A 26,617-nucleotide genomic window follows, 5' to 3' on the forward strand; every position below is an offset into this window, starting at 1 on the left:
AGTGTGCAACAATGTATAATGTCACCTAGAATTTTGAGTGTTACTTGCAGTAGGACATCAAATAATCTAGAATCTAGTCCTGCTAACAGTGAGTTTTGTTAGTGACAAGACTATACAATATGGGAATGACTTGTTCACCGGGTACATAGTGGTTCCTGCTGATTATATATTGTATAATTGTTATGGGTATAGATAAGTGTGATTATGTATTGTATAATTGTTATGGGTATTTTATGCATTGTTGAAATATGGTGGGTGTCCTATATATAGACAACATGTGGTAGATTCTAGAAGGTGTCTGTTGATGTATTTAAGTTGTGTTGTGACGTCATAGGCTGTGATGTCATAGACAAGATGGCGGCGGCGTCGGCCGGATGTAAACAATAACACGGGGCAGTAGAAAGCACGTGTTGGTGGTGTGTGGTTGGTAGGGGAGAGCTCTCTGTCTGGTAGGAGTTGTTTTTTGGGTCGTAAGTCTTGTGGTGCTGGTGTTTTAAGGTGATTTCTGGAGTGTACTGGAGTTGGAGAAAGCGTACAGGTGGGTAGATTATTCATTTTTATAGAGAAAGAAAGGAGTTAGGCTAGGCCAAAATTCAAACTGGTAGCAGAGCGTGGTTGATCAAAGATGCCTGGATCCGACAGTGAACAAAGGGAGACTACTAGATGGAGAAGGGAATGTCCTAGGTTTAGCGGGATACAAGAAGAATACAAAGAATGGAAAGGTCAAGCCGAAGATTGGCTATTGTTGATGGAGAAGATACAAAATACCCGGCGATAGAAATAGAAATGAGCTTAAAAGGGAAAGCCCGAGAGCTAGTGGAAGCATTAGATAAAGATAAACTTACTGGTACAGAGGGTCCAAAGTTAATCCTAGAGAAACTAGATAAAGCCTATCTAAAAGACTCGGTAATGGAGAATTACGGTAGAATAAAAAGATACCTTCTAATAAGAAGAGAATCTAGTGAAAATATGGCGGACTATTTAATTAGATACGAGAAGGCAGCATCTGAGTGTGAAAGAGCAATGGGGAAAGGCGCGCTTGAAGGCGAAGTCAAGGGGTATCATGTAATAGAGCAAGCAAATCTCACGGAAAATCAAAACAAATGGTATTATCGGCTTGTGGGCAAGAAAAGCTAGAGTACGGAACAGTGTCGCAAACAATGAAAAGACTATTTGAGGGATTAGGGACTAAAGAGGAACGGGAATGGTGGGTTCGTCAGAAGGCAATGCCAGTTCTGGGAGAGGGAGGGGAAAACCAAAGATATCGGGGAAGATGGAACCGAGGAAGGGGTGGTAGAAATCCTATAAACAAAGAAGGGAAGGTAACAGTATGTGCAATATGCAGCTCAGAATGGCATTGGGCTAGGGATTGTCCTCAGAATTTTCATAATAGGAAGAAAACTGAAACAAGACTAGAAGAAAATAAGGTAAAAACAGAAAATGGGACAGAAGAAGAAGAGGTTTATGTAGGAGAAGTTAATAAAATAGTGGAAGCATCATGGGAGGTGGTTGATGCAATTTTGGACACAGGGTGTAAATCAACAGTTTGCGGGGAATTGTGACTAGCACGTATTGTCATGGATTTGAGTCAGGAAGAGTTGAGGAGAATGAGGGACACTAGGACAGAGTCTAATAAAGTGTTTAATTTTGGTGAGACATCTTATAAGTCCAGAGGAATAATAGAAATACCTGTGATACTAAAAAACAGAAAGTTTTATTTGAAGACGGAAATTCTGCAAGGTGATATACCCTGGCTGATAGGTAAGCAAACCATGAGTAAAATGGGTATGACCCTAAATTTGAAAGAAAATTGTGTCATAGTAGAAGTATTAGGGGGAATGAAAGTAGAGTTAAGAGAAGACGAACAGGGTCATTTAAGAGTGCCTATAAGGAGGAGGAAGGTAGAAGAATTATTACTGGAGGGTTGGAAGGGAAAGAATCCGAGGAAATTAAGAACACAATGAAGAAATTACTTTACAGTTTGGTCATGGAAGTGGAGATAAAATATGGAAGCTAACAGAGGAAGCACAATGGAGTAATGGGTTAATCGAAAAAGAAAAAGAGGAAATAAGAAAGTTACTAACGGAACTGATTAAAAATTGTGAGGTTTGTAAAAAATACAAAAGAAACCCCGCCAAACCGGTAGTAGGCTTTTCTTGGAGTAAAACGTTCAATGAAGTCGTAGCGATGGATGTGGGAGAGATAGAAGAGAGAAAGTTCTTGGTAATAGTGGATATGGCAACGAGATATTGTCAGGCCTGTTGGATAAAAGATAAGAAACCAGAAACTATAATAAAGATACTTTTTGAGTGCTGGTTTGCTATATTTGGAGCACCCTCCAAAATATTGTCAGATAATGGGGGAGAATTTCAAAATGAAAAAGTAAGGAGGATGGCAGAAAAATGGAATATTAAAGTATTAGCCACAGCATCAGAATCTCCCGTGGAGCAACGGATTATGTGAAAAGACCGTAGGCATGATCAAGGGAAGTGTAAGGAAGATGATGGAGGAAGAGGAAGTAGATTGGTCCCTAGCTTTGAAATGGGTAGTGAGTGCTAGGAACTGTTTAATGAATAATGGAGGTTTCTCTCCCAACCAATTAGTATTTGGAAAAAACCCTTCACTGCCTAACCTAATAGGAGAAGAAAGTTCTAGTCCTGCAAGCAGAGAAAAAGGGATGGAAGAGGGTATGGTAAGGGACACACTGAATGCAATGCACAAGGCCAGAGAAGCATTTATAAAAAATGAGTCCTGTAATAAAATAAGAATAGCGCTAAACAAAAACATCAGAGAACATAAATTTGAAGAAGCAGTGGTAGGAGATGAGGTATTCTATAAGAGGGAAAATGAAAATGAATGGAGAGGACCTGCTCAGGTAGTGGGAGTATCGGGGAAAACAATAATAGTCAAACATGGGATTCTTTAAAAGAAGTAGCTAGGATACATGTGACAAGGATTCAACCGACGATCACCAGATACAGAAGAGATATCGGCTAGAATAGATAAATCCCATGGGTGAAAGGTAGGTCAGATGGCCCAAATGAAGGGAAAGTAGATTGGCTGGAAGGAGAGGAGATAATGGGCGAGAGAAGGAATGCAGACACAGAAGAGACTATAGAAAGAGAGGTGATAGAGGAAACAGTGGAAGATAACGGGCAAAGTGGGTCAATAGAAAGCGAGTTAATGGAAGAGATACCAAAATTCAAAAAGGGAAATAGAGTTAGGGCTATAAACAATGATACAGGACAAGTAGAAGAATGGACTATTTTAGGTCTTGCAGGAAAAAGATCAAGCCAAGCATGGGCTGATTCGTACAATATACGAGACTCACAGTCAGGTGACAAAGGGTGGGTTAACTTGAGGGATTATAGTCAGGTAGAAAAAATTGAAGATGAAGAGGAGGTGGTGTTGCTGGGATTTGAAAATAGAAGCATAATGGAAGCTAAAGAAAAAGAACTTCTAAGTTGGAGAGATAACCAGGTATATGAGGAGGTAAATGATGTTGGACAAAAAGCTATATCTACAAGATGGATAGTAACTGAAAAGATAAAAGGGGGGGAAAGGATATGTAAAGCAAGATTGGTAGCTAGAGGGTTTGAAGAAGAAATGGCTGAGTGGGAAAAGGATGCTCCCACATGCAATGCTGAAATTTTAAAATTCTGTCTAACCATAATAAAGGTGAAAAATTGGAATTGTTATACATTGGATGTCAAAACTGCATATTTACAAGGTGACGAGATACAAAGAGAAGTGTACTTGAAGCCACCAAGGGAAGATGGTTGGAGGGGATTATGGAAGTTGAAGAAAACAGTCTATGGGCTCAAGGATGCAGCAAAAGCATGGTATTGTAAAGTGGTGAAAGTAGTGAAGGAGCTTCAAGGTGAGAGAAGTAGACTAGAACCTAATATATTCTTTTGGAAAAAGAACAATAAATTGGAAGGCATTTTGTGTACACACGTAGATGATTTTTGCTACGGAGGAACTGAAGGATTCTTAAAGGAAACGATTGGGAGATTGAAAGGGAAATTGCAAGTAGGAGAACAAGAGAGTAAAAGGTTCAAGTATATAGGAGTAGTAATAGAGCAGAAGGAGAATAGATTTTCCCTTAATCAGTGGCAGTATATAAATTCCATAAGAGAACCAGAGGCTAGAAGATATACGGGTAATAGAGTGCTAGAACAAAAAGAGTTAACAGAGTACAGATCAGTGGTAGGACAGCTGAATTGGGTATCACTACACACGATGCCAGAAATATCATATGATATTAGCGAATTAAGTAAAGCATTTAAAGAAGGAACAACTCAGGATATGAAGAAACTTATTAAAATTGTGAGAAAAACTAAGAGCATGATGGGCGAAGTTACAATAAGTGAGATGAAGAAAGGGTTTATTGGGAAGCCTATGCAGACGCTTCATTTGGAAACATAGAAGATGGCCATACTCAACTGGGTTATATTATTTCTTTGACAGATGGGAAGAGGAGAAGTCCCATATGGTGGAAGTCTAGGAAATCCAGGAGAGTGGCAAAATCCACCATTGAGGCTGAAGCCCTGAGTGTTGGGGAAGCTGTAGAAGGATTGATATATTTCAAGCATTTGTGGGAAGAGGTAGTAGGAGGGAGAAATTTAGAAGCCTTGGTTAACACTGATAGTAAAAACACTAATGACCGCCATCAAATCGAGCACTGGTGTAAGTAGCAAGAGATTAAAAATAGATATTGCTGCAATAAGGGAAACCATTGAATCCGGGGAAATAAAGGAGGTGAGATGGATAAAAGGAAAGGAGCAAGTGGCTGATGTATTAACTAAAGCAGGAGTTTCAGGGGAATGTATTAGAAATTATGTAGAGGGTAAAGAGTTGGAGGACGAAGGAAATTAAGAGGGAATACTAGGTTAGGAAACAGTCGGAGGGGAGGGAGAAAGAGATAAGTGTGATTATATATTGTATAATTGTTATGGGTATAGATAAGTGTGATTATGTATTGTATAATTGTTATGGGTATTTTATGCATTGTTGAAATATGGTGGGTGTCCTATATATAGACAACATGTGGTAGATTCTAGAAGGTGTCTGTTGATGTATTTAAGTTGTGTTGTGACGTCATAGGCTGTGATGTCATAGACAAGATGGCGGCGGCGTCGGCCGGATGTAAACAATAACACGGGGCAGTAGAAAGCACGTGTTGGTGGTGTGTGGTTGGTAGGGGAGAGCTCTCTGTCTGGTAGGAGTTGTTTTTTGGGTCGTAAGTCTTGTGGTGCTGGTGTTTTAAGGTGATTTCTGGAGTGTACTGGAGTTGGAGAAAGCGTACAGGTGGGTAGATTATTCATTTTTATAGAGAAAGAAAGGAGTTAGGCTAGGCCAAAATTCAAACCTGCAGCCTGGCCAAAGGAGTAATGTTCTTTTTTGGGGCTGGTATGGAGCTACTGAACAGCAGGTTAGAAAATGTTAACTAAGGAATTAATATAAAAACATAATATAAAAGATTTACTCTCCATTTAGGTGGTAGTAAAACCCTGTCACAGATTTGTAATGAGGTTAAACTACTGAATATAATGATAGTTGTTACATATACCAGAAATAAAATTATTTTCTACAGAAACAATCCAGTGATTAGCATAATATATAAGTTGGGTTTTTCTATAGAAGGTTTCTACATGAGTAGGTTTGAATTCCATTTTTAAATTGCAAATCCAGGTGACGTCTTTAATATCTGAAGTCGAATCAGAATGATGTGGACAAATATTAATGTCTACTTTTTATTTATTTTTTAACAGTTTCTTGGCTTGGCTCGTCGTATAGCACCAGAGGTAAAGGCGAAGCGGTTTGTTTGTAACAAGTGTTTTTATACCATACGCAGGAATTACAAGAACAAGCTTGCTAAAGGTACTTCAATAGAGTCTCCCTCAGATGGAAAGGCATCTAAAAAGAAGCAACCAATCCACAGAGCAACACCTGATGAACATGCTGCAGAAATTGTAAGTTCAGATGTAAATTTTCCTACATTATTTAAACCTTAATACTTTTCACATAGATACGTTACGGAAAACTTGGATATTTCAGAAATTATGTAAGTTTGCATATTTGTTATGTTGCGGTTAGCCATAAGTGGTTTAAAAAAATCCCTCTAAAAATATTTTAGAGAGCATTTTGAGCTTAACCAAATACAGAACCACAGGTTGACATTAATTCTAAATGTCTTATAAGTTACAGGTTTTTTTCAAAGATCTGTAAATTAGCAGTTTTACATCTATCTTTATTTGCTACAAGAAGAATTTTGTCCTGGCTAATTTTTACTAAAAATTATTTACTTTTCATTATGTATTATGTATTTTGATTACACCTTGAATTTACAGCTGCTGACTTTATATTTCAGGCAAAACTTTTACCACCTGCACTTGCAGAATGCTACAAAATTATGACAAGTGACACTGTTTGTAGTGCCTCTGTTGATGTTGATGTGAGAGGCACTGTAGATGCCAACAATAGAATAGAAGTTAACAGAGTTGATGCTGAAGTGGAGGAAGAGGAAGGCCTTCGAATTTCACAGGATGAACATGGTAACTTTGTAGTTGACATGAAGATAGAAAGTCCATCAAAAGACAGTAACAAGATGAATATTAACAATAGTGAACAAGGATCTAAAGTTACAGAGTCACATCGCAAAAAGAAAAATGTTATGCTTCCAAAGAGACACCATCGCCACCTTCTAGAAAATGATGGTGAAAAATCTAGTCAGGCTGAATCTGCTTTGCCGGGTGAGATATCTTTGCAAGTCAGTGCTGATGGGAAGAAGATTGAAAATGTTGATTCTTGCGAAGATATGAATTCAAGAACTTGCAACATATGTGGGAGGACTTTTACTGGGAAGCCGGATACTTGGTGGCATACCCTTAGCAGCTCACTTACTGGACTGGAAAGTGTCACTGTATCAATGGCTTTGCAAGTAAGTAACAACATTTCAGTGTTTAGTCAGAATGTTTTCAAGACAGAAAGCGGTGGACCATTAAACTTTTTCTTTCATGGTAGAATGTTGAAAACAAGTATGGTTTTGAATATGTAATTCAATGTTAAAAGTTTGATTTTAAGTGGTTAAAAGGATGAAAATTGTACCCTTATATTTTTTTCCCTGGTACAAAAAATTTGTTTGGTATATCAAATCAGTATAATGCAGGTTGTGCTTTGTTGCATATGTCAAGTTACTCGGATTTCAGTCCAAAAAAATGGTCAAGCTACCTGGGAAATGTTTGGGTAAAATAGCCATTATCTCATCACTGTGTATTAGTTCAACCAAACTATACTTAGTAAAGGCTGGGGATGTCAAAGTTTGCAAAGATCTTTTGGGTATATAGTCTTCAAAATGGGATGTTGCTAGTGTGCCTGGTGTGGTCTGTCATTTTTGTTTTAATTGTTCTCTGTAGTTGTCCAGTTTCTTGAACTATTATGACAGGATCATAATAGTTATGAAAGTGTAGGATTGTAACTTGGATATCTGCATTGTAGGTGGCATCCTATTTATTTATTTTTTTTTTTCTCCCTCCAACTACCTGTCCAACTTTTCAAACTTTCCTTTTTCCAATATTCACTTTGAAATCTAGATCTTTCAGTTATGATTATAGTTTCTCTCTCTCTCTCTCTCTCTCTCTCTCTCTCTCTCTCTCTCTCTCTCTCTCTCTCTCTCTCTCTCTCTCTCTCTCTCTCTCTCTCTCATACAAATCTTGCCTTTTATGGTATAAGTTTCTGTGCCACACACCTTTCACAAAGTGGAATGATAGTCCTAAATATACAAGGGAATCATTGAAACTCAAAAGTTGAAACTGAGTAAAGACACTAAAGAAACCTCCCCCTTTTTTTTTTTAATAGTAGACTGACTGGTCTCATTTAATAGTTTGTTATTTATCTTTAAGGCAACCTTTACAGTTGGGTTAGGTTCTTCAAAAATAGATGAATGACAATGTTGTTATAATTAGGGGTTTTATATATAGTAACTGTCCAAGTAATTATTATAGTTTCTAACTAGTACGACCGCTTAAATTAAGAGACCTACTGTAATAATAACTGCATTCGCTACACCATTACCGAGTAGTGTAATAAAATGCAGACATTGAATTTGCTACCATCTTTGTAGAGAGCTGTTGTCCACCATTTCTTGCGAGCAAGAGGGTTTTCTCGCCGAGCAGCAACAGAGATGGCTGGGTACCTCAGGCAGTCCTCTGCAGCTGTGTACCAGGGGAAGTGGTCCGTCTTCTGTGGTTGGTGTCGTGGACGGGGTCTCTCTCCTCTCCGGGCCACTCTTCAGCAGGTAGTGGATTTCCTTGTCTTCCTTCGCCGAGAGAAGCTCCTCTCCGTCTCTGCAGTTAAAGGCTACAGAGCTGCCCTGGCCCTAGTTCTTAAATTGGCGAGTGGATATCTCCACCTCGATGGAGATCTCCCTCCTTATGAAGAGCTTCGAGAGGTCTTGCCCACCCAGGGAACTTGGGCCCCCAGGGTGGGACGTGACTCTCGTCCTTAGGAGTTTGACTCGAAGACCCTTCAAGCCACTCCGAGATTTGTCAGACAGGGATCTGACCCTCAAGACCGTCTTGCTGGCCCTGGCGTCGGCGAAGAGAGTAGAGGAACTTCATGGTCTTTCCTTCCATGTAAAACACACGAGGGGATGGGGACCTGTGACGCTCGATTTCGTCCCGAACTTCGTAGCGAAGACTCAGAATCCTTCGATCCCTGACGACTGGTTCGAGTCATTCACGATCCCCCCTTTGAAGGACTTCACCGACGATGATGCGGATGAGATGCTGCTTTGTCCTGTGAGGGCACTTCGGTGCTATCTGAAGAGAACTTGGCACCTCAGGCCTGAGTGTTGACACCTCTTCGTTAGCACCGGGGTTACCAAGAAGGAGGTGTCCAAGAACACTTTCTTTCTGGCTTCGTGAGGTGATCAGGAAGGCATACGCTGTGGATAGGAGTGACGACAGCAGTACCCTTTATCCGAGAGCCCACGAAGTCAGAGGTATTGGTCCAACCCTTGCGTTCCGCAAGAACTTCTATGTAGCACAGGTGCTGAAGGCAGGGGTTTTGGCCAACCAGACCACCTTCACATCGTTTTATCTTCGGGATATCGCCCACAGGTCCTTGGACACATTCTCCCTGCAACCCTTGGTGGCTGCTCAACAAGTTGTGTAGCTTACCTAGCTCCCGAGTGGACAGAACAGCATCGCATCCTTGTGTGACTGCATGAATGGACAAGTGAAAGAGTGTGTGACTGGCTTCTCTTCCTCCGCTTTTCTCCCCTCTACCTGTGGGCAGAGGGCCGCAGTCGTCACTATGCTGGACAGGAGGCAGATGCAGGTAAGGTACGTGACTGAGCTCCGTCCTATCCCTTTCAGTAGGGATAGGAGCGGTTATCTACCACTCCCCTAACAAGGGGGGGAGTGGACGCCAACAAGAGACAAACCTGTGACCTTATATTTAGCTCTTGAAGTAGAAACTCGTTCTTGCTTGCTGTTCATAAGAGGCATGCTTGCCGCCTCCTTATGAATTGGTCCCAATCAGATGGACAAATTGTTATTTTCGTACTAGTCAGACACTATAGATAGCTATGTAGGTAATTACTTTTTAAGTATAAACTAAACTTTATTTTCAATAAATATTTACATAATTTCACTTTAAAAGACTTATTTATTATCACCTGGCTAAAAGACTTATTTATTAGCCACGTGATAATGCAATGAATGTACTTAATATTTATTAGCCAGGTAATAATGCAATGAATGTATTTATTAGTAGAAGCCCAAGAAAATGTAAGGTACTGGAGTACATTAACCATTCTTGAATGTTACCTGATATGATTTTTTTTATATGATTTAAGATGCTGGAGACATCACTTGCGAACACCAGTGAAAAGGCACGGCTAGCCTGTCAAGTGTGCAATTTATGTTTTGGCATGGTATCATCTGGTTTTAGGTAAGTGTTAGATATTTAATGGAAGTTGCTTTGAATAAAAATGTCTTGACTGTTCACCTTCACATTTGTGTAGACATTCTTGAGTACACTACTTTTAATTGTTTTTGTCAAGGCTTTTTTGAGTCAGAATGAGTGGGTGGATTATTAGTATTCTTGTTTTTTTCCTGATGGATTAAAGTCTGTCAGTTAAGAAAAGTGTGTAGCTATTTTATGCAAATGAGTGATAGTACTCCACACCATTATAGAACTGTAAACTTAAAATACTGAACTTTGACATTGATGGTGTAAATTTATGTGGCTATGAAGAGGAGGAATTTTCAAGGGCATTTAATTTCATAGGTGAGGTAAGCCTCTTATTTGTAACCTTTTCAAGCAGTAAAAATAATTAGGCAAGTATATTTGATTAAATTTCTTTAGCAGCCATTGTTCTGATTGCAATAGGAGAGTCTTAATATACTTGGTGAATGTTGAGACAGTAATGACTCATTTTTATGGGAATGCACTAGCAGGTGATTATACTATCCTCTACTTGAATTAGTGTGAGAAATAGACTGTGTGAGAAATAGACTGAAAAGTACCTGTATGTATTGTTACTGTACTGTTAAACAATGGCTACTGTTTAGAAGTAATGGGTTGTATGATAAAAATCTGAGCGTTATCAGACTGACAAATTGATTTAATACAGGCATTCCACGGTTATCGGCAGACTCGGTTAATGGCGATCCGGTTTTATGGGAGATTTAGAGAGCCATAACAGGCCAAGTTTCGGTTATTGGCACCATAAGGTGCTGGTAACAGAGTTATGGCACGGACTACTTACTGCCTGTACTGTAAGCTGGCTTACATATGCCTGGAAACTCTTTATTGCTCTCAATTGCTTTTTTGTTGTTGTTGTTACAATTGCTTTTTGTTGTTTCAGACGTCAGGTTGTGGAGAGAATAGCCAGGCAAAAGAACATTGATGCTTCTCAAGTCAATTTTTCAAAAATAAAAGTGAGAATGATGCGTAAAGAAGACTTGTGTGGGGTAGACGCTCAGAACATCAGAAAGAATGGTCTCGATAAAGATAACCACAAAACTGCTTCTAGTAATGACAGTAATACAAGTAAATTGCTTGTCAAAGGGAAAAATGATTTGCACCATGCAAATGAACAAAAAAAACAAAAAGTAAATAATATTGGTGCAGAAAAAATTCGGGATTCCATTCCTGGGCCTCGGTCATCCACAAAGAAGAAACATGGGAAGTATTCTACCATTAAAACCAATAACAAATATGGAAAGACTTTTGATTCAAGTAGTTCTGATGACTTTTCTTATGACTCAAATAATCTAAGTTATGAAAGAGGGTTAGGTGCTGCTGAACATGTAACACCAAAGCATGGTGTGTCAAGTGAAAGCAATATTGATGGAAAGAGGAAGAAACCTGTGGTAAATCATAAGGTGCCAAGTGCTGCCCAATCCGTAAGAACTAAGGGGAACTTCAACCATCCTCAGAGTGAGAAGAAACAAAACTTACTTACTAGCAGTGACAGTAAAAAAGGGATTGTGAGCAGTGAAAGTAGAAAGGAAATTCCAGCCATTTGTAGTGTTAAAGAGGTTCTTGTAGTAAATAGAGGAGTGAGTCAGTTTGGTGGTGTGGATGGTGATGGTCCTGATGCAGTTCTGCCAGTAAATGAGAAAAAATATTATGAAGTAAACAGGAATTGCCAGTTTTATTTTCCACTCTCAAAAATGCAAGAATCCAAAGTGGTATTAAGTGATATGCGAAGGAGTCTCCCCAAAGAAGCATTTGATGGAAGAACTTTACTTGTACATAATCAGCCAAATGGAGGATATAAAATTAGTTGTTCCAATGAAAGTCCACCAAGTTCTGCATTTCAGTTTCTACTTAATGCAGTGTTGCCTCCCAATTGGTCAAATTGTGCAAAGAAAGTTAAAGAAATTAAAACTAAAAAGGAAAATGAGGGTATTGTTAGTGGTCGATGTGTGGTGTGTGCATATTTCTTTCATAGACCCTTATCCATGTGGCATAATCTACGTGAAGATATAAAACCTCCATCACTTCAGGTTCCTGTTCGCTGGGTTCTAGCATCCTTGAGTATTGCTCCTGTTAGATTGACAGCCAAGGAAAAAGAAGAAGGCAAGGTAAGTTTTCCAATGGCAGTAAGGTACTGATACAGACCTTAATTTACTTATCGATCAACTGTCAGCACTGTATTTTTAAGTTTCATGTCAGACATTGCTCTTTACTCTGATCATTATCAGACAAACTCTGGAAGGGAAGTCCCTCATTACAAGTGCAACCTCTTTTGCCATTTCAAGTAGAGGTTACCCAAGTTTTGTTATAATAGCTAGTTAACATTTTCACCTGTCATCAAGAATTTTGTCTTACCTTTTTGTACTTCATTTTTCTCAGAGTAGAAAAATATATTTATTACCTTTTCATTATTGCATAATGAAGTTACTCTTTGGTAAAATTGTTTAATTATATACTTTAATATTTTGACCTTAAACTCCACTGATCTTTGTCTTTGTAAATCTCATGTGATCTACAAGAGTGGAACTGAAGTAGATTAAGTAGGAGAATGAGGTAGTTAATTCATTAAGCCAAATGAGTCTGGAAGAATGTTCTTTTCCAAGAGTAAATGATGCATATAGTTACCCACTAAACTGAAGTAACATTTCTAAATCACTGGACATATGTATAGTGATCATTTATGGAATTGACATGTTTTAGTTAAGTGACATCTGGCAATTCTCAGAAGGGGCCTAAGCTTGAAGTAAAGTTGTCTGTAGGTAAAATATTTAATTAAAATAAATAACACACCAGTTCTTCAAAGTTGTTATATCTAAAGATCTTCATTGTTTGTTATAATGTCATTAACAGTTGATAATCCTGAATGCTTCTTACTGAAGATGGAAGCCACTCTACTGCAGTGTTGCCAAGATGATAATATCAAGTTTTTAAACTTTTTAAACTGAATTTAAGTGTAATTTACTTTGTCAGCAGTGATGAAACCATATGGGATTAGCCATTATCATTGATACATGTATGTAACTAATAGGAATTTAAATATGGCCTTAGTTGTTAGTAAAAATAAAATCGAGGTGTAAGTAATGAAGTGGAAGGACATTTGAAAGTGTTGGATGGGAAATTGAGGTGGAGTACAAGGGAATGAAGTAAGCTTCAGGAGATTGTCATTCAGGAGAGAGAGAGAACTCCTCAAATCTATGTACTATGTGTAGGTAATTTTCATAGGACTTTTTTATTTTCCTTTTTGCTATCAAAACAACTGTTGTGATGACCTTTTTATATACAAAGTAATGTGTTTTGCAAGAGAAATCACATTTGTTTTTCAAATCAGCTTTTGATGTATGTGTTTCTAAATGATTCTGTATATTCTTTCAGGTTTGTGAAGGTTGCTTCTCAAATCTTACAAAGCAGTTTGAGGAGTTTGTCCGAGTGAAGATTGGTGAATCATGTGATATGATACCAAGTCAGGTTGTCATAACAGATTATGTTGTGACCTTCAATCAAGAGACGATGAACATAGAAGCAGATCCAGTTGACCTTACACCAGAAGAGGAAGTGGTAAGTCTTCATTTCTCTCCTACAACCACCACTGACCCTTGGTATTGGGCACATTCCATTTGTTGTGGGATTGATGTCTGACTATATTGTCAAAGGCTTTCACATTGGAAATGGTGTTCTGTATGTCATTGTTTATAGCCATAGCCACACTATTCCTCTTACACTTTATTCCTCTTAACAATCAAAGGTACTGTTGGGGTAAAGATGTTGCATATTCCTGGCCTTAGACAATGACATGGTCATTACAGTAACAATTCATGACAAGGGGGGTCATCTATAGATTTCCACCAGAAAGCGATCATATTTTATGAAAATAACCATGTGGAAACAGTTATGGAATTGAACAAAAATGAGTTCTTGCTACCTTTTTGCTTGTAGGCATACTTTGCATAGGAATGAGAACTTCGTATCCTTATTAAGTGAGCTCAGATGTTACTGTTTCAAGTACAGTAACTATTTTAGCTAGATGTTAGAAGTCATTCCATGGTTTAGACTTAAATGGTTAAAGGTATGGACCCGGGGGTTTGGGGGTGATTTTCAACCAAGTTGGCTAAGTTGTGTTTGTTCATATATGAAACAAACCTTCTGTCTTAATATTAGGATAAATACTCAGCGCCAGCTGGAAACCGGTAAAGTTTAAAATAATTGTGTACGCAAGGGACTATTGGCACCTGTGCTTGGTCACGAGACATGTGGAGCCACCCACATACCCCTCATTAACTCTTGACCCCGTTAGGTATTTTCTTACCGCCTTTAAGGGGCCCGGCCGGCTAATGCCATTCTTTAAGGACAGGACTTTGGTATTCATACCACTTAATAAGGTGACTTGGGACATCTCCAAACCGCATATGATTTTCGCCTCTGACCTTCGGTTTTGTGACGCCAGGGCGATTTATCCCGAAAATAACCATTTTTCAAATTCTATCTCCTCCCTTGATATTTAATATTAAGACCTGGGATTACTACCATATATAGACCTGATGTAGATCTCCAATCAAATGAGGAGTTTTTTTCTAAAAGTCATTTTTTTTTTGCTAGATATGAATTTTTCATTATGGTAAAAAAATAAACCCTATAAATTAGGAAAACAAAATTTATAAAAAAAAAAAAAAAAAAAAAGACGAAACAAAAATTGTAAAAAGGGCTTCATTTGATTGTTCTATAACGTCTTTCTGAGTTATATACCAAATTCCAATGTTATAGCTTTAAAACTAAGTGAGAAGATAGATTTTGAAGGTCAATAACTATAGTTTTGAGATACGGGCGTTCAAAGTTTTTCTTCGTATTTTTATAACGACAATGTTAATAAATAATGATTATTATGAATGTATATTTCTTTTTTGTGTATTAATAAACCAAAACTATTTTATTTATCATAATTTAATCATAAATGATGATCCCTTGGGGCACTGCGTCAGGCAAGACGGGCCACTCCTTCCTACGCAACTCTCTCTCTCTCTCCTTCAGTAACTCTGCTTATTACAGCGAATTTTCTTCTTCTGTATGTTAGCTAGATGTTTTCCTAGTATTTTCCGTTTTGGCATGATGAAATTTTGCCGAAACAAAAATAAACAAACGTAAATGCAAGAGAATGTCATGAGGTGAAATCTGGATTATTATGAATTTCATATTCCTTTTTGGGTATTAATAAACCAAAACTATGTTATTTATCATAAATTAAGATCCCTTTGCTCGAAGATCGTAGCCTGGGGGACAGTGTGACGTGTGCTTCAGGCAAGAAGGGGCCGTTTACTTACTACGCAACCCTCCCTCTCTCTTCACTAACTACGCTAATATTGCACATATTATGATATCCTGTAATCATATTAGAGCGAATTTTCTTCGTCTTTATGTTAGCAAGATGTTTTCCTTGTCTTTTCCTCATTGTCATGATGAAATTCCTGCCGAAACATAGATAAACATATGTAAAAGCAAGCGAATGTCCGAGGTAAAACTCGAACGTGCAGACTACTTGAAGTCTGTGCTCGCACATATCATGGTTGAACTTGATACTCCCCTCTGCGACCCACGGAATCTCTACAGATGCCATTTCTCACAATTTCTTTGACAATAATTATCAAAATTTACGATAACAGAAGAAATATTGCATTTTCTTGTACGGATGAATATTTTAGGCTTATTGAGTTATGTTTACTAATTACCCTGTAACTACGAAAGTAAGAGGAATTTTGACGAAATATTTCGTATACGTATTCTCAATTGCCATATGAAGCTCCGTGAATTTGTTTATGACTGCATTTTTCACCCTGTACCCCCATATATAGGGGTTCCGGCCGGCCCCCTTAAGAGAGGACGTGCTTTGCTCTGTCATTTTAAAGCTGGTTTAGTTTGCCCCCTGTTGTTTTCAATTTGTTGTTTGGAATTCCTGGGTATGTGAACATGTAGCCTTCTCATGCTGCGAGTCTTCCTGGATGTCACAAGAAGCAGATAAACGCTCTGATATTTTCTTCAACGATTTCGACGTCGAGGTACTCATCGGGTAGTAAGTTAACGCTCTGATATTTTCTTCAACGATTTCGACGTCGAGGTACTCATCGGGTAGTAAGTTGTAGGTGCAGAAACTCTTAAGGTACAGTTAATTCGTTACCTGTGCTTTGGAATATCGCATATACATATGGATTGGTTGTAATTCCAAAGCTTTGATGTATCTGGATGTGCTTGGGGAAGTAATTATGACTCATTGTGCTCCTTTTCCTGCGGGGAGAGGTGTGCATCGCCATCTTGTTTTCGTTCCAAATACGTGGGTAGAGATGATGCAGGTGTGCGGTCAGCATTGGGCTTATCAGGAGAACCAACCCAAGGGCAGTTGGTTTGATGCATAACGTCGTGCTGCCATCCAAGGTCCCACGTGATGGATGTCCCTTTTTTCCTGATATGCACTGAATGGCGGTCGGATGCGTCACCATCTGTAAAGAAGAAGATAGTGCAACACGGCAGACTATAATGTCAGGTTGCTGTGCCTACGAGAATAACATCAACAGGCTTGCACTTCTGGTAAGGTGCTGGCTTCGCATTCGAGATGCTCAGTGACGTCGTAAACATGGCAACCGCCATGACGTCACCTCACAGCTGCGGCCTACACGAAGACATGCTTCCATTTTCATTACGATGTACTAGAGTACTTTACATATATGCTTTCGGATTTGGAGATTTTAATGCACATTGTTTTTGAGAGAAATTACAAGCGTTAGGAGATATAAGTCACATAATGGAAAAGTCTTTCCTCTGTATCCTTCCGCTTAGGTGTGAACAAGCTTAGGTGACTGGCTTTGACGCCAGTGCGTTCTCCTGCCAATCCTGGAAGAATACGGGCTTCGTAGCTGATTCTCGAGCCAAGAGGAAAAGTTTCTTCTCCATCTTCGAGCCAGGATTGTTACATCCGTATTATATGAAAGCACAAGAAGTAGTTGTAATTGTCGAACAAGTGAATGGTGGAAGTTTAGTCTAGTGTGCCTCGTGCCAAGAGGAGAAGAATAATTTCTTCTTCATCTTCGAGCCAGGACTAACCAAACCAGGGTCCTGGCCTAATTGGAAGGGTTAACATAGCCTAACCTAACCAAGCCAGGGTCAACTTGGTCTTGCCAACTTAAAATAAGTTAGTCAATTCTTAATTGACTATACCTACTTACACTAGTCCAAGTGGTTGTTGGCTAGATTAACCTAGAATCTGAAAATGGGTCTCTTCCATACTGGTCTAGTTTATATATTGAAGTCATGAACCTAACATAGAGGGTTCGAGCTTCAGTAGGCTAGAGCAAGGTATTAGAACCTCATCATATCTGGAAGGGGAAGGTGGGGTGTTTCCCATTCTTCAAGAGTGAGGTGGGGTGAAGTGACATTAGGTACAATTCTGGGCTAGGTTTCTGGCAATATAGAATTTTGTACATGCAACTTCCCCGGCAGATATATACTTAGCTTATGTCTCTGACGTCAGCTAAGTATATATCTGCCGGGTAAGTATGTACAAAACTTTATTGTATTCTAACAATATCATTTTCCCTTTGGAAGGTAGCATATTGAACATATGCCCGTATATTGTAACAGGTCACCGCATAAGGTGTTTCGTGGTTGGGAAGTAACATTACTAGGCAGATGAGTGCACAAACCACTCATCCAGGGAGGAACTCATATAATGGAAAAACCATGTAAGTGCTGTCTCGGGTTTCTCCCTTCGAGGAGCCTAAGGATTCCATTTGCGATACTGGGAACAACCTGGAGGTTACGCAAAAACTAGGTTCTACCTGTTCCTCCATGTCCCGAACGGAAAGATGGGTTCCAGTAATTGAGGAGGACCCAGGATGAGTGACTGATAAAGTTTATCGTAGCACAATCATCGTTACCTGGTTCGTGTGGGGAAGAGGCACCACCGATAGGTAGAATTAATATCTCAAGGTCTGGAGGTTGCCCAGTATCCCTTTTCGAACCAATAGTTTTAAGATTTTGGGTGTAGTGTCACCTTAGACGTAACATGACTCCAAAGGTCATTAGCTCACATATACAGAATGACTCTTTGGCCGTGACTGCCTGTATAGAGGAGGTATCTGTCTGTTAAAGGCATTCGATCAGTAGACAATGATCTGGTGGAGAGGCTGTCAGAACAGAGGGAAGTCTAATTACATGTATGGTGATATACATTGGACTCGTGATTGGGCATGTGAATATCACTTCACACTGAGTAATCTTCAGATGAATCAGGAGCAGTGAACTGGCTGGGGCACATAAGAACTCCGATCTGATAAGTGAAAACATACTCTGTATCAGAGTAGACTTGATGGATTACCACCAGGCACATACGTACATCAGTCACGTTACAGGAAACTGACCGTGGATGGGGGTCTTCCTCTGACCTTGGTAGAGTGGGAGTACTCTATAACCAGGTTTTTGACATAGACTCAAAAGCAGTTAGGAACATCAGTTCCAATTTGCCCCAGAATCCGGGATACTGAGTCAATGCAGCACAGGTCATGATGACAGATACATTTCTTAGTCATGCTCAGTATGGTGTGAGTATGTGTGAGAGACCTTCAGGAGGGCAGGCTTTGACTTGTCAAAGTACTCTGTGTTTATAGAAAGAGCTACGTCACCAAGAACACAAAGGTGGTAGACGTAAAGGAACAGGCCAAACAGAGGCGATCGGTCAAGCCTACTCCTTGTTTGTCAAGGTGTACCAATGAGGTTATACAGAAGAGAAGGTCATCAGAGGAATATGGGCTTTCTGGCATTTAAGAACATATCTGTTAAAATGATCATGACGGTTGGTCTGTGACTGTATCGAAGCTCAAAATTGAGCAATGTTAACCCTCTTACGCCGATTGGACATATTAAACGTCGACATAAATTGTCTCCCGGGTGCCGATTGGACGTATTAAACGTCAACATAAAAAAAGTTTTGTAAAAAAATTCGCGGAAAAATACTTATAGGGCTACCAGCCGAAAACTTTTGAATCACACACCTTGGGGGATGCTGGGAGCTCACGGATCAAGGCGTTGTTTTGTTTACAATCGTTACGCAGGCACGCAAGCGCGAATTTCTTTCTTATCGCACTAAAAAGTATCAGTGACACATCTCGGAAATTATTTCGTCACTTTGACATAAGTTTTGCACCATTTTAAATTAGCCGTTACATGGAGTATTATACATGAAAATGTGCGCAATTTCATGTAGAATACAACAAATAAATACTCATGATTGTAGCTTTTATCAGTTTTGAAATATTTTCATATAAATAACGATAAGTGCCAAAATTTCAACCTTCGGTCAACTTTGACTACCGAAATGGTCAAAAAACACAATTGTAAGCTAAAACTCTTATATTCTAGTAATATTCAATCATTTACCTTCATTTGGCAACAAATTGGAAGACTCCAGCACAATATTTCAATTTATGGTGAATTTATGGGGGAAAAAAAAAAAAAAAACGTCCGCGCGGTAACTCTTCCAAAAAAAATCAGAATTTTTTTTGTGCGATTGTCGTAATGTTTACACCATTTTAAATTAGCCGTTACATAAAGTTTTATATATGAAAATGTGCGCAATTTCATGTAGAATACAACTAAAAATAATTGAAGGTTGTAGCTTTTCTAATTTTCGAAATATTTGCATATAAATCATGATAAATAGAAAAAAAACCCCGCTCGGTCAACTTTGACTCTACCGAAATAGTCGAAAAATGCAATTGTAAGCTAAAACTCTTACAGTCTAGTAATATTCAGTCATTTATCTTCATGTTTCAACAAATTCGAAGTCCCTAGCACAATATTTAGATTTATGGTGAATTTAAAAAAAAAAAAAAACTTTCCTTCCTTCCGCGCGCGGATTCTCCGCCGCAAATCTCCGAAATGCGTACGTCGCATTATCGTTATATTTGCTCCATTTCATATTAGGCGTTTCATAGAGTTTTGTATATGAAAATGTGCGCAATTTCATGTAGAACACAACAAAAAATAATTGAAGGTTGTAGCTTTCCTCATTTTCCAAATATTTGCATAAAAAAAAAAAATATTAAAAAAATGCGACTCTGTCAACTTTAACTCGTCCCAAATGGTCAAAAACTGCAATTGTAAGCTAAAACTCTTACAGTATAGTTATATTCAATCTTTTATCTTCATTTTGAAACAAATTGGAAGTCTCTAGAACAATATTTAGATTTATGGTGAATTTTTGAAAAAAAACATTCTTTTACGTCCGTGCGTTACGAATTCATGCATCATTTTGTGATAATATTTTCTCTGTGTTGCTTTGATTGTTTTACAATGTGTTATATACCAAAATGATCGCAATTTAGTGTACAATACAACGAAAAAAAAAATGAACTTGGTAGCTTTAACCGTTTTCCTCAAAGCGCGATTTGAATGCAATTATATTTGAAATTTTGTTTTCGCGCTATCATATATCGCATTATTTATATATGATAATGATATATTTTTCATTTCTGATGGTTGCATACTAAACTTCAGGCAATGACAAAAAAAGGAGAAAACTAAGCGCGCTGTGATTTTTTGAAAAAAATATTTTTTCTGCTTCGGTGCTCACTCCGAGGCCGCCTCGGCATACGGGAGACCATTTTTATTGTACCCCTTAGGCGTAAGAGGGTTAAGGAGGTGTCTGTCTGTTCATTGAAATTTGAGAGTGGGTTCTTTGTTATGAAAAACCACTTTCAATTTCCTGTATAAATATATGGTTGCCCAGAGGTCCTTGGACACAATTTCCTTGGGTCCTTTGGTGGCTGCTCAACAAATGGTGTAACTCATCCAGTACCCCTGGTGGGTCAGTTGGTATCTTGTCTAAGATGATGGTATGAATGTGAAATGGAGGAGTTAACTGGCCTCTTTCCTTTTCAAATTTCTCTCTCCTTTACTTAGGGCAGTAAGAAGAGAGTACCATCATAAGCTGGAACGGAACGGACAAGGTACAAGTGAGCGAAGTGGCTATACTGTTAGGGTTAGTATCAGTAAGATACCTATCAGTAGCAGGACATTCCTCTCTTTAGCAAGGGGGAGAGGAATGATAACAAACCTACATAAGTGGATGAATTGGTTTGTTAGGAGAACAGACCTTCTTATCTTCCTGGGACACAATGAACTATTACATTGTGTAGAACCCAGAAGTCTGACTCTATGATATTCATATATGTCTTAGATTCGGAAATACTGGTCAGTTATTTCGTAGAATTCTGGTATTCAGAAAACTGACCAAAGGTGGCAAACTCCCAGTTGGTTAATAGTACTTACCTCCCACGAAGAGTAAGTCTATCCTAATGTTGAGACCGAAGGTTTGTTTCGTATATGAACAAATGACAAATTTTTAACCAATTTGTATTTTTCATAACTTACAAACCTGAGGTCTTAAGATACAAAGGCCCACCTCTAACCACCCCTCTATCAACTAACTAGGGTTGGAAGAATAACTGATGGGGTCACGAGTTAATGAGGGGTATGTGGGTGGCTCCACATGTCTTGTGACCAAGCACAGGGGCCAGTAGTCCCTTGCGTACACAATTATTTTAAACTTGACCGGTTTCCAGCTGGCACTGAGTATTTATCCTAATGTTAAGACCTCAAGTTTGTAAGTTATGAAAAATACAAATTGGTTAAAAATTTGTCATTTTTCACATTATCTTAAAGTTGATGGTGTACTGCACTACCAGATGGAAGACAACACCAGTTTGAAGCATTCCACTCGTTAAAAAATGCAATTTTTATACATTCAACTTCCCTGCCAGATATATACTTAGCTATAGACTCTGTCGTCTCCGACAGAATTTCAAATTTCGCGGCACACGCTACCGGTAGGTCAAGTGATCTACCGCCCTGCCCTGGGTGGCAGGACTAGGAACCATTCCCGTTTTCTAATCAGAATTCTTCTGTCGCCCGGGCCATCAACATTGTTGTTGGTTCCTCTCGATTGGTTTTTCTTTTTTCACCGGCATCATCCAGGCAGGAGGCAGGAGCCAGGAGGCAAGAGCCAGGAGGCAAGAGGCAGGAGTCAGGAGTCAGGAGTCAGGAGTCAGGAGTCAAGAGGCAGGAGCCGGAGCAAGAGGCAGGAGTCAGGAGTCAGGAGTCAGGAGTCAGGAGTCAGGAGTCAGGAGGCAGGAGTCAGGAGTCAGGAGTCAGGAGGCAGGAGGCAGGAGTCAGGAGTCCGGAGCCAGGAGGCAAGAGTCAAGAGCCAGGAGTCGGAGACTCGTTCCTGGAATTTATGACTCTTCTCCAAATAGGAGCTCCTCTCCTTCAGATCGTAGGAGGTCTTGGAAGGACTCTCCCTCCAAACGTGAGCTTTCTCCTTCGTCTGATCGAGGTTTAGACGAGTTGTCTGATGACGAACCTCCTGCTAATGAGGGACTCTCGAGTTATAAGGTCTTAGCCTCATTATTGCTTCAAGAGTTTGGAGATTCTCTTAGTCCGGCGGCTCCTCCTCCTCCTCGTTCTCTCTTTTCGAGCTCGGCTACGGCAAAATCTTCGGCCTTTCTGAAAATGAAGCCTGCAATATCGATGAAGAAGGCACTCCATTCTTTAGATTCTTGGATGGACAAGAAGAAAGAGTTAGGAAAGACGGTATTCTGCATGCCTCCTTCCAAACTACATGGAAAGAGAGGTATTTGGTATGGGACAGGAGAGACTATGGGTCTTTCTCTGCCTGCCTCTGCAGATGCGGACTTTTCCAATTTAGTGGAGGCATCTAGACGTCACTCCTTAGGATCGGTCAGAGCGACGTGGAGCACTTCGGAGTTGAACCACTTTCTAAAGGGACTTTTTGTCACTTTAGAGGTGTTCAACTTTCTGGATTGGTCACTCGGAGTTCTGGCCAACAAATCTAAAGATCCGGAGTTTCTTAAAAAACCCAGAGATTCTCCATAGCGTCCTGTCTTGCATGGAAACGTTGGGACGTTTTCAGATAAAGTGGCATTCCCTTTTTGGTGCTCGGTCTCCTGAAAAAAGAGATCAGTATATGGATCCCTATTATCAGAAGGGTGGGGTTTCTTCCGAGCCAGAGGACTGCTTTATTGTTCGCCCCTCTATCGGATCATCTGTTTCCTTCTCAGTTAAAGAAGGATATATCTCGCTCGCTAACTGAGAAGGCGACACAAGACCTACTAACACAAACGTCCAAGAAAGGACGCCCTGTAGTGTCGGCGATTAAGAAGGACTCTCGTCCTCCACAGCAGCCCTTTCGTGGAGGTACAGCGGCTCGTCCCCCTGCCAGAAAGAAGAGCTCTGACAAGAGAGGAAGGTCTTCCTTTAGGCCTTTCAAGAAAACCAAATGACTTGTTGCTCCTTCAAGCACCAGTTGGCGCCAGACTCCTGAACTTTGCAGGAGTATGGGCAAAAAGGGGAGCCGACCCTTGGTCAGTGTCGGTCCTAAAGAAGGGATATGTAATCCCCTTCGAGAACAGCCCTCCCCTAACATCTACGCCTCAGGAACTGTCAGCGAGGTACAGAGACCCTGTTATGAGAAAGACTCTCCTTCAAATGGTGGAACAAATGTGGGAAAAGGAGGCCATCGAACTTGATGCAGGATCCACACTCCCCGGGATTTTTACAATCGCCTTTTTCTAGTACCAAAGGCATTGGGGGGGTGGAGACCAGTTCTGGACGTAAGCGCTCTGAATCGCTTTGTTCAGAAAAAGAAGTTTCGCATGGAAACGTCCGCTTCAGTAATGTCGGCTCTTTGTCCAGGAGATTGGTTGGTCTCTCTGGACTTGCAAGATGCATATTTCCACATTCCCATTCACCATTTGTCAAAGAAATATCTTCGTTTTGTAATAGGAGACAAGATTTTTCAATTCGGGGCTCTGTGCTTCGGTCTGTCTACAGCTCCGCAAGTATTCACCAACCTGATGGCGAATGTGGCAAGATGGCTTCACCATAGAGGGAATGAAAACATCTCCCTCTACTTGGACGACTGGCTGATCAGGGCCAAGTCGGAGATTCAGTGCTTGGAGGACTTATCAGTAACAAGGAACATGATAGAATCGCTGGGATTACTCGTCAACCTCGAGAAGTCACAGCTGATCCCCAGCCAGAGCTTGGTCTATCTGGGGATTCAGATGGATTCTCGGGGTTTTTGAGTATTTCCTTCGCGAGAAAGAATCACTCGAGGTTTGTCGAAAATCTTGAGCTTCTTAGAGAGAAAGAACAGTTCAGCGAGGGATTATCTGAGCCTTTTAGGGACCCTGTCCTCACTAGAAAAGTTCTTCTCTCTGGGGAGGCTTCACCTTCGCCCTCTTCAGTTTTTCCTGAAAGGGGTGTGGAGTTGGAAGACGGGACAACTCTCGGACATCTTCCCGCTTCCACAAGAGGTAAAAGATCATTTGAGGTGGTGGATCCTTCCTCTTCAAAAGAACAAAGGCGTATCGCTTGCCCTGCAGAACCCAGACCAAGTGTTATATGCCGACGCTTCGGAGTCGGGATGGGGAGCGACGCTAGGAGCAAGGGAGGTGTCAGGCACCTGGACAAAGGAACAGGTGTCCTGGCACATCAATTGCAAGGAACTAGTGGCCATACACCTAGCCTTAAAGTTCTTCGAAGAGATAGTCAGAGGCGGGGTGATACAGATAAACTCGGACAACACCACGGCTCTGGCTTACATACGCAAGCAAGGAGGCACGCACTCTTTCTCCCTCTTTCAGTTAACAAGACACCTGTTAACCTGGACAGAAGAAAGAGGCATAACTCTCCTCACAAGATTTGTTCAAGGGATCAAGAATGTGAGAGCGGACAGACTGAGCAGGAGGAATCAGGTCCTTCCCACAGAATGGACTCTACACGAGGAAAGTGTGTCGAAGTCTTTGGTCCCTGTGGGGAGACCTCACATAGACCTGTTTGCGACGTTCCTCTCCAAAAGAATAGAGATCTTTTGCTCTCTAGTGGAAGATCTGAGAGCCTTCGCAATAGACGCGTTTCTCCTGGATTGGTCGGGTGTGGACGCATACGCCTTTCCCCCGTTCAAGATCCTGGGGGAAGTGCTCAGGAAGTTCGTAGCTTCGAAGAACACGAAGTTAACACTAATAGCCCGAGAGGTGAAGAATCACTTTTGCTTTCGGCCGCGGGTGTGAAGGACGTGTTCGTCATCGCTCTCTGCCCGCTTCATCGTCGTATGCTTTGTTTATATTGGGTTTTCTACTAATGGTTTGTTTGACTTGAAAATGAAACTGTAAGTACACTGTTTTCATTTTCATTACTTAATTATGAATCAACATGGAGCTATCGCCGTAGAGACGGCGATTTCCGCTCTTTTCATGAATTACCCTTGAATTGTGTCTCGGTGCCGAGGGCGGGCGCACTCGCGCCGAGTCATGTATTTTGGGCGAAAGTGTGTAATTGAAAGATGTAAGTACTCTCTTTTTTACACATTATATTTTTGCCCTGTGCGTTCGTTGCCGAGAGCTTGATTGCGCTCGGCAAGAGCCTCTTATTTTGTATGAATAGAATGCAATGATGAAAGTGGATTCGCAATGCAGTTTTCTTTTCATTTTCATTTATTAATTGCATCAAATTTAATTTTGGATCAATTTCCGCTCTTACCCGGGAATTAATCCTTACGATTTATTGCTGTGAAAGTGAAAATAGCAAGTGCAGTATTGTTCATTTTCATATAACTTATGTTAGCATCATATTATTATGGATCAAGTTTCCGCATCTTACCGGTGAATTGATTTTTCCCCCTTTAAGTTCTATGAAGTGATCGCAAGTGCAGTATTCTGTTTCATTTTCATATTACTTTTTCACTGCTGTGCGGGGGTAGGGGAAGCGAAGGTCTGCCAGGAAGTCGTCGGAAAGCTCTCCCGCGACTCCCTTGGTATCCGATTCTTCGTCTTCTTTCCTGCCCCCCCCCGCTCAGCTTCCTCGTATTTTGTTTTTGGGGTCTTCCTTCCGTTCGGGGTGGGGCATGTCTCCCCCCCCGTGCGTGAGGGAACCCCTCTTACTAATCTGTCTGTGCTACCGCAGGTGCTACATCCGTGGGAGACGACCTTGGACAGGTATGGGCCACTGCGGCTGCAGGGCGTGCCTAGCATCCACGATCTGCTGCAGCGTCTAGCGAGGTCTGGGGCGGTGACCTTGGAGTGGTCTCCACTACAACCTTCACGGCCGCTTATGCTGCTTCCCCCCGCTGGTCTACACTCCCCATGCTGTGTCGGTGACGCTGTCTGCCGCTTCTAGGGCCGGTCGCCGCCGTACCGAGGAGGGGTATGCCGCCGCCGCCTGTGTTTTCTTCGTGTTGCCTGCCCCAGACTTCTCCGCTTTTCCAGCAGCTCGCCCCTGGAACCGGCCGCCAGTACCACGCTGGCTGCCGATGATTCTACGAGGCGATGGCTGGGCCTGCCGTACCTGTCGCTGATGTGGTTCCCGCTACTGGCTTGGCTGTCCCTTCTGTGTTTACCGCTGCCGCTGTTCCTGCCGCTCCTGAGCTGGTTGCTGTTCCTGTCGCTCCTGGTTCCTGCGCCTGTCCATGCTGGTCCTGCCCATGGTGTGTCTTCCCCAGTCCCAGGTCCTTCCGGACAGGTGCAGTCGGGCCGTGTTGCTTCGGCAATAGGCCCGACTCCGGCCTGGA

At 40.8% G+C, this 26,617-nt stretch overlaps 1 protein-coding gene across 3 annotated transcripts in view; it reads left to right on the top strand.

The window, feature by feature from the left end:
* The window catches only part of LOC135216159 (uncharacterized), a 109,919-nt gene that overhangs the window by 69,832 nt on the left and 13,470 nt on the right, over positions 1-26,617 (top strand). For all 3 annotated transcript variants that reach the window (XM_064251272.1, XM_064251274.1, XM_064251275.1), the window contains exons 4-8: positions 5,775-5,975; positions 6,374-6,943; positions 9,863-9,957; positions 10,877-12,101; positions 13,366-13,548. In XM_064251272.1, the coding sequence (XP_064107342.1) occupies positions 5,775-5,975; positions 6,374-6,943; positions 9,863-9,957; positions 10,877-12,101; positions 13,366-13,548 (2,274 nt within the window). The remainder of the gene's footprint in view (positions 1-5,774; positions 5,976-6,373; positions 6,944-9,862; positions 9,958-10,876; positions 12,102-13,365; positions 13,549-26,617) is intronic.

The sequence above is a fragment of the Macrobrachium nipponense genome, chromosome 6, assembly GCF_015104395.2.
Source record: "Macrobrachium nipponense isolate FS-2020 chromosome 6, ASM1510439v2, whole genome shotgun sequence".
In the NCBI taxonomy this organism is placed as follows: domain Eukaryota; kingdom Metazoa; phylum Arthropoda; class Malacostraca; order Decapoda; family Palaemonidae; genus Macrobrachium; species Macrobrachium nipponense.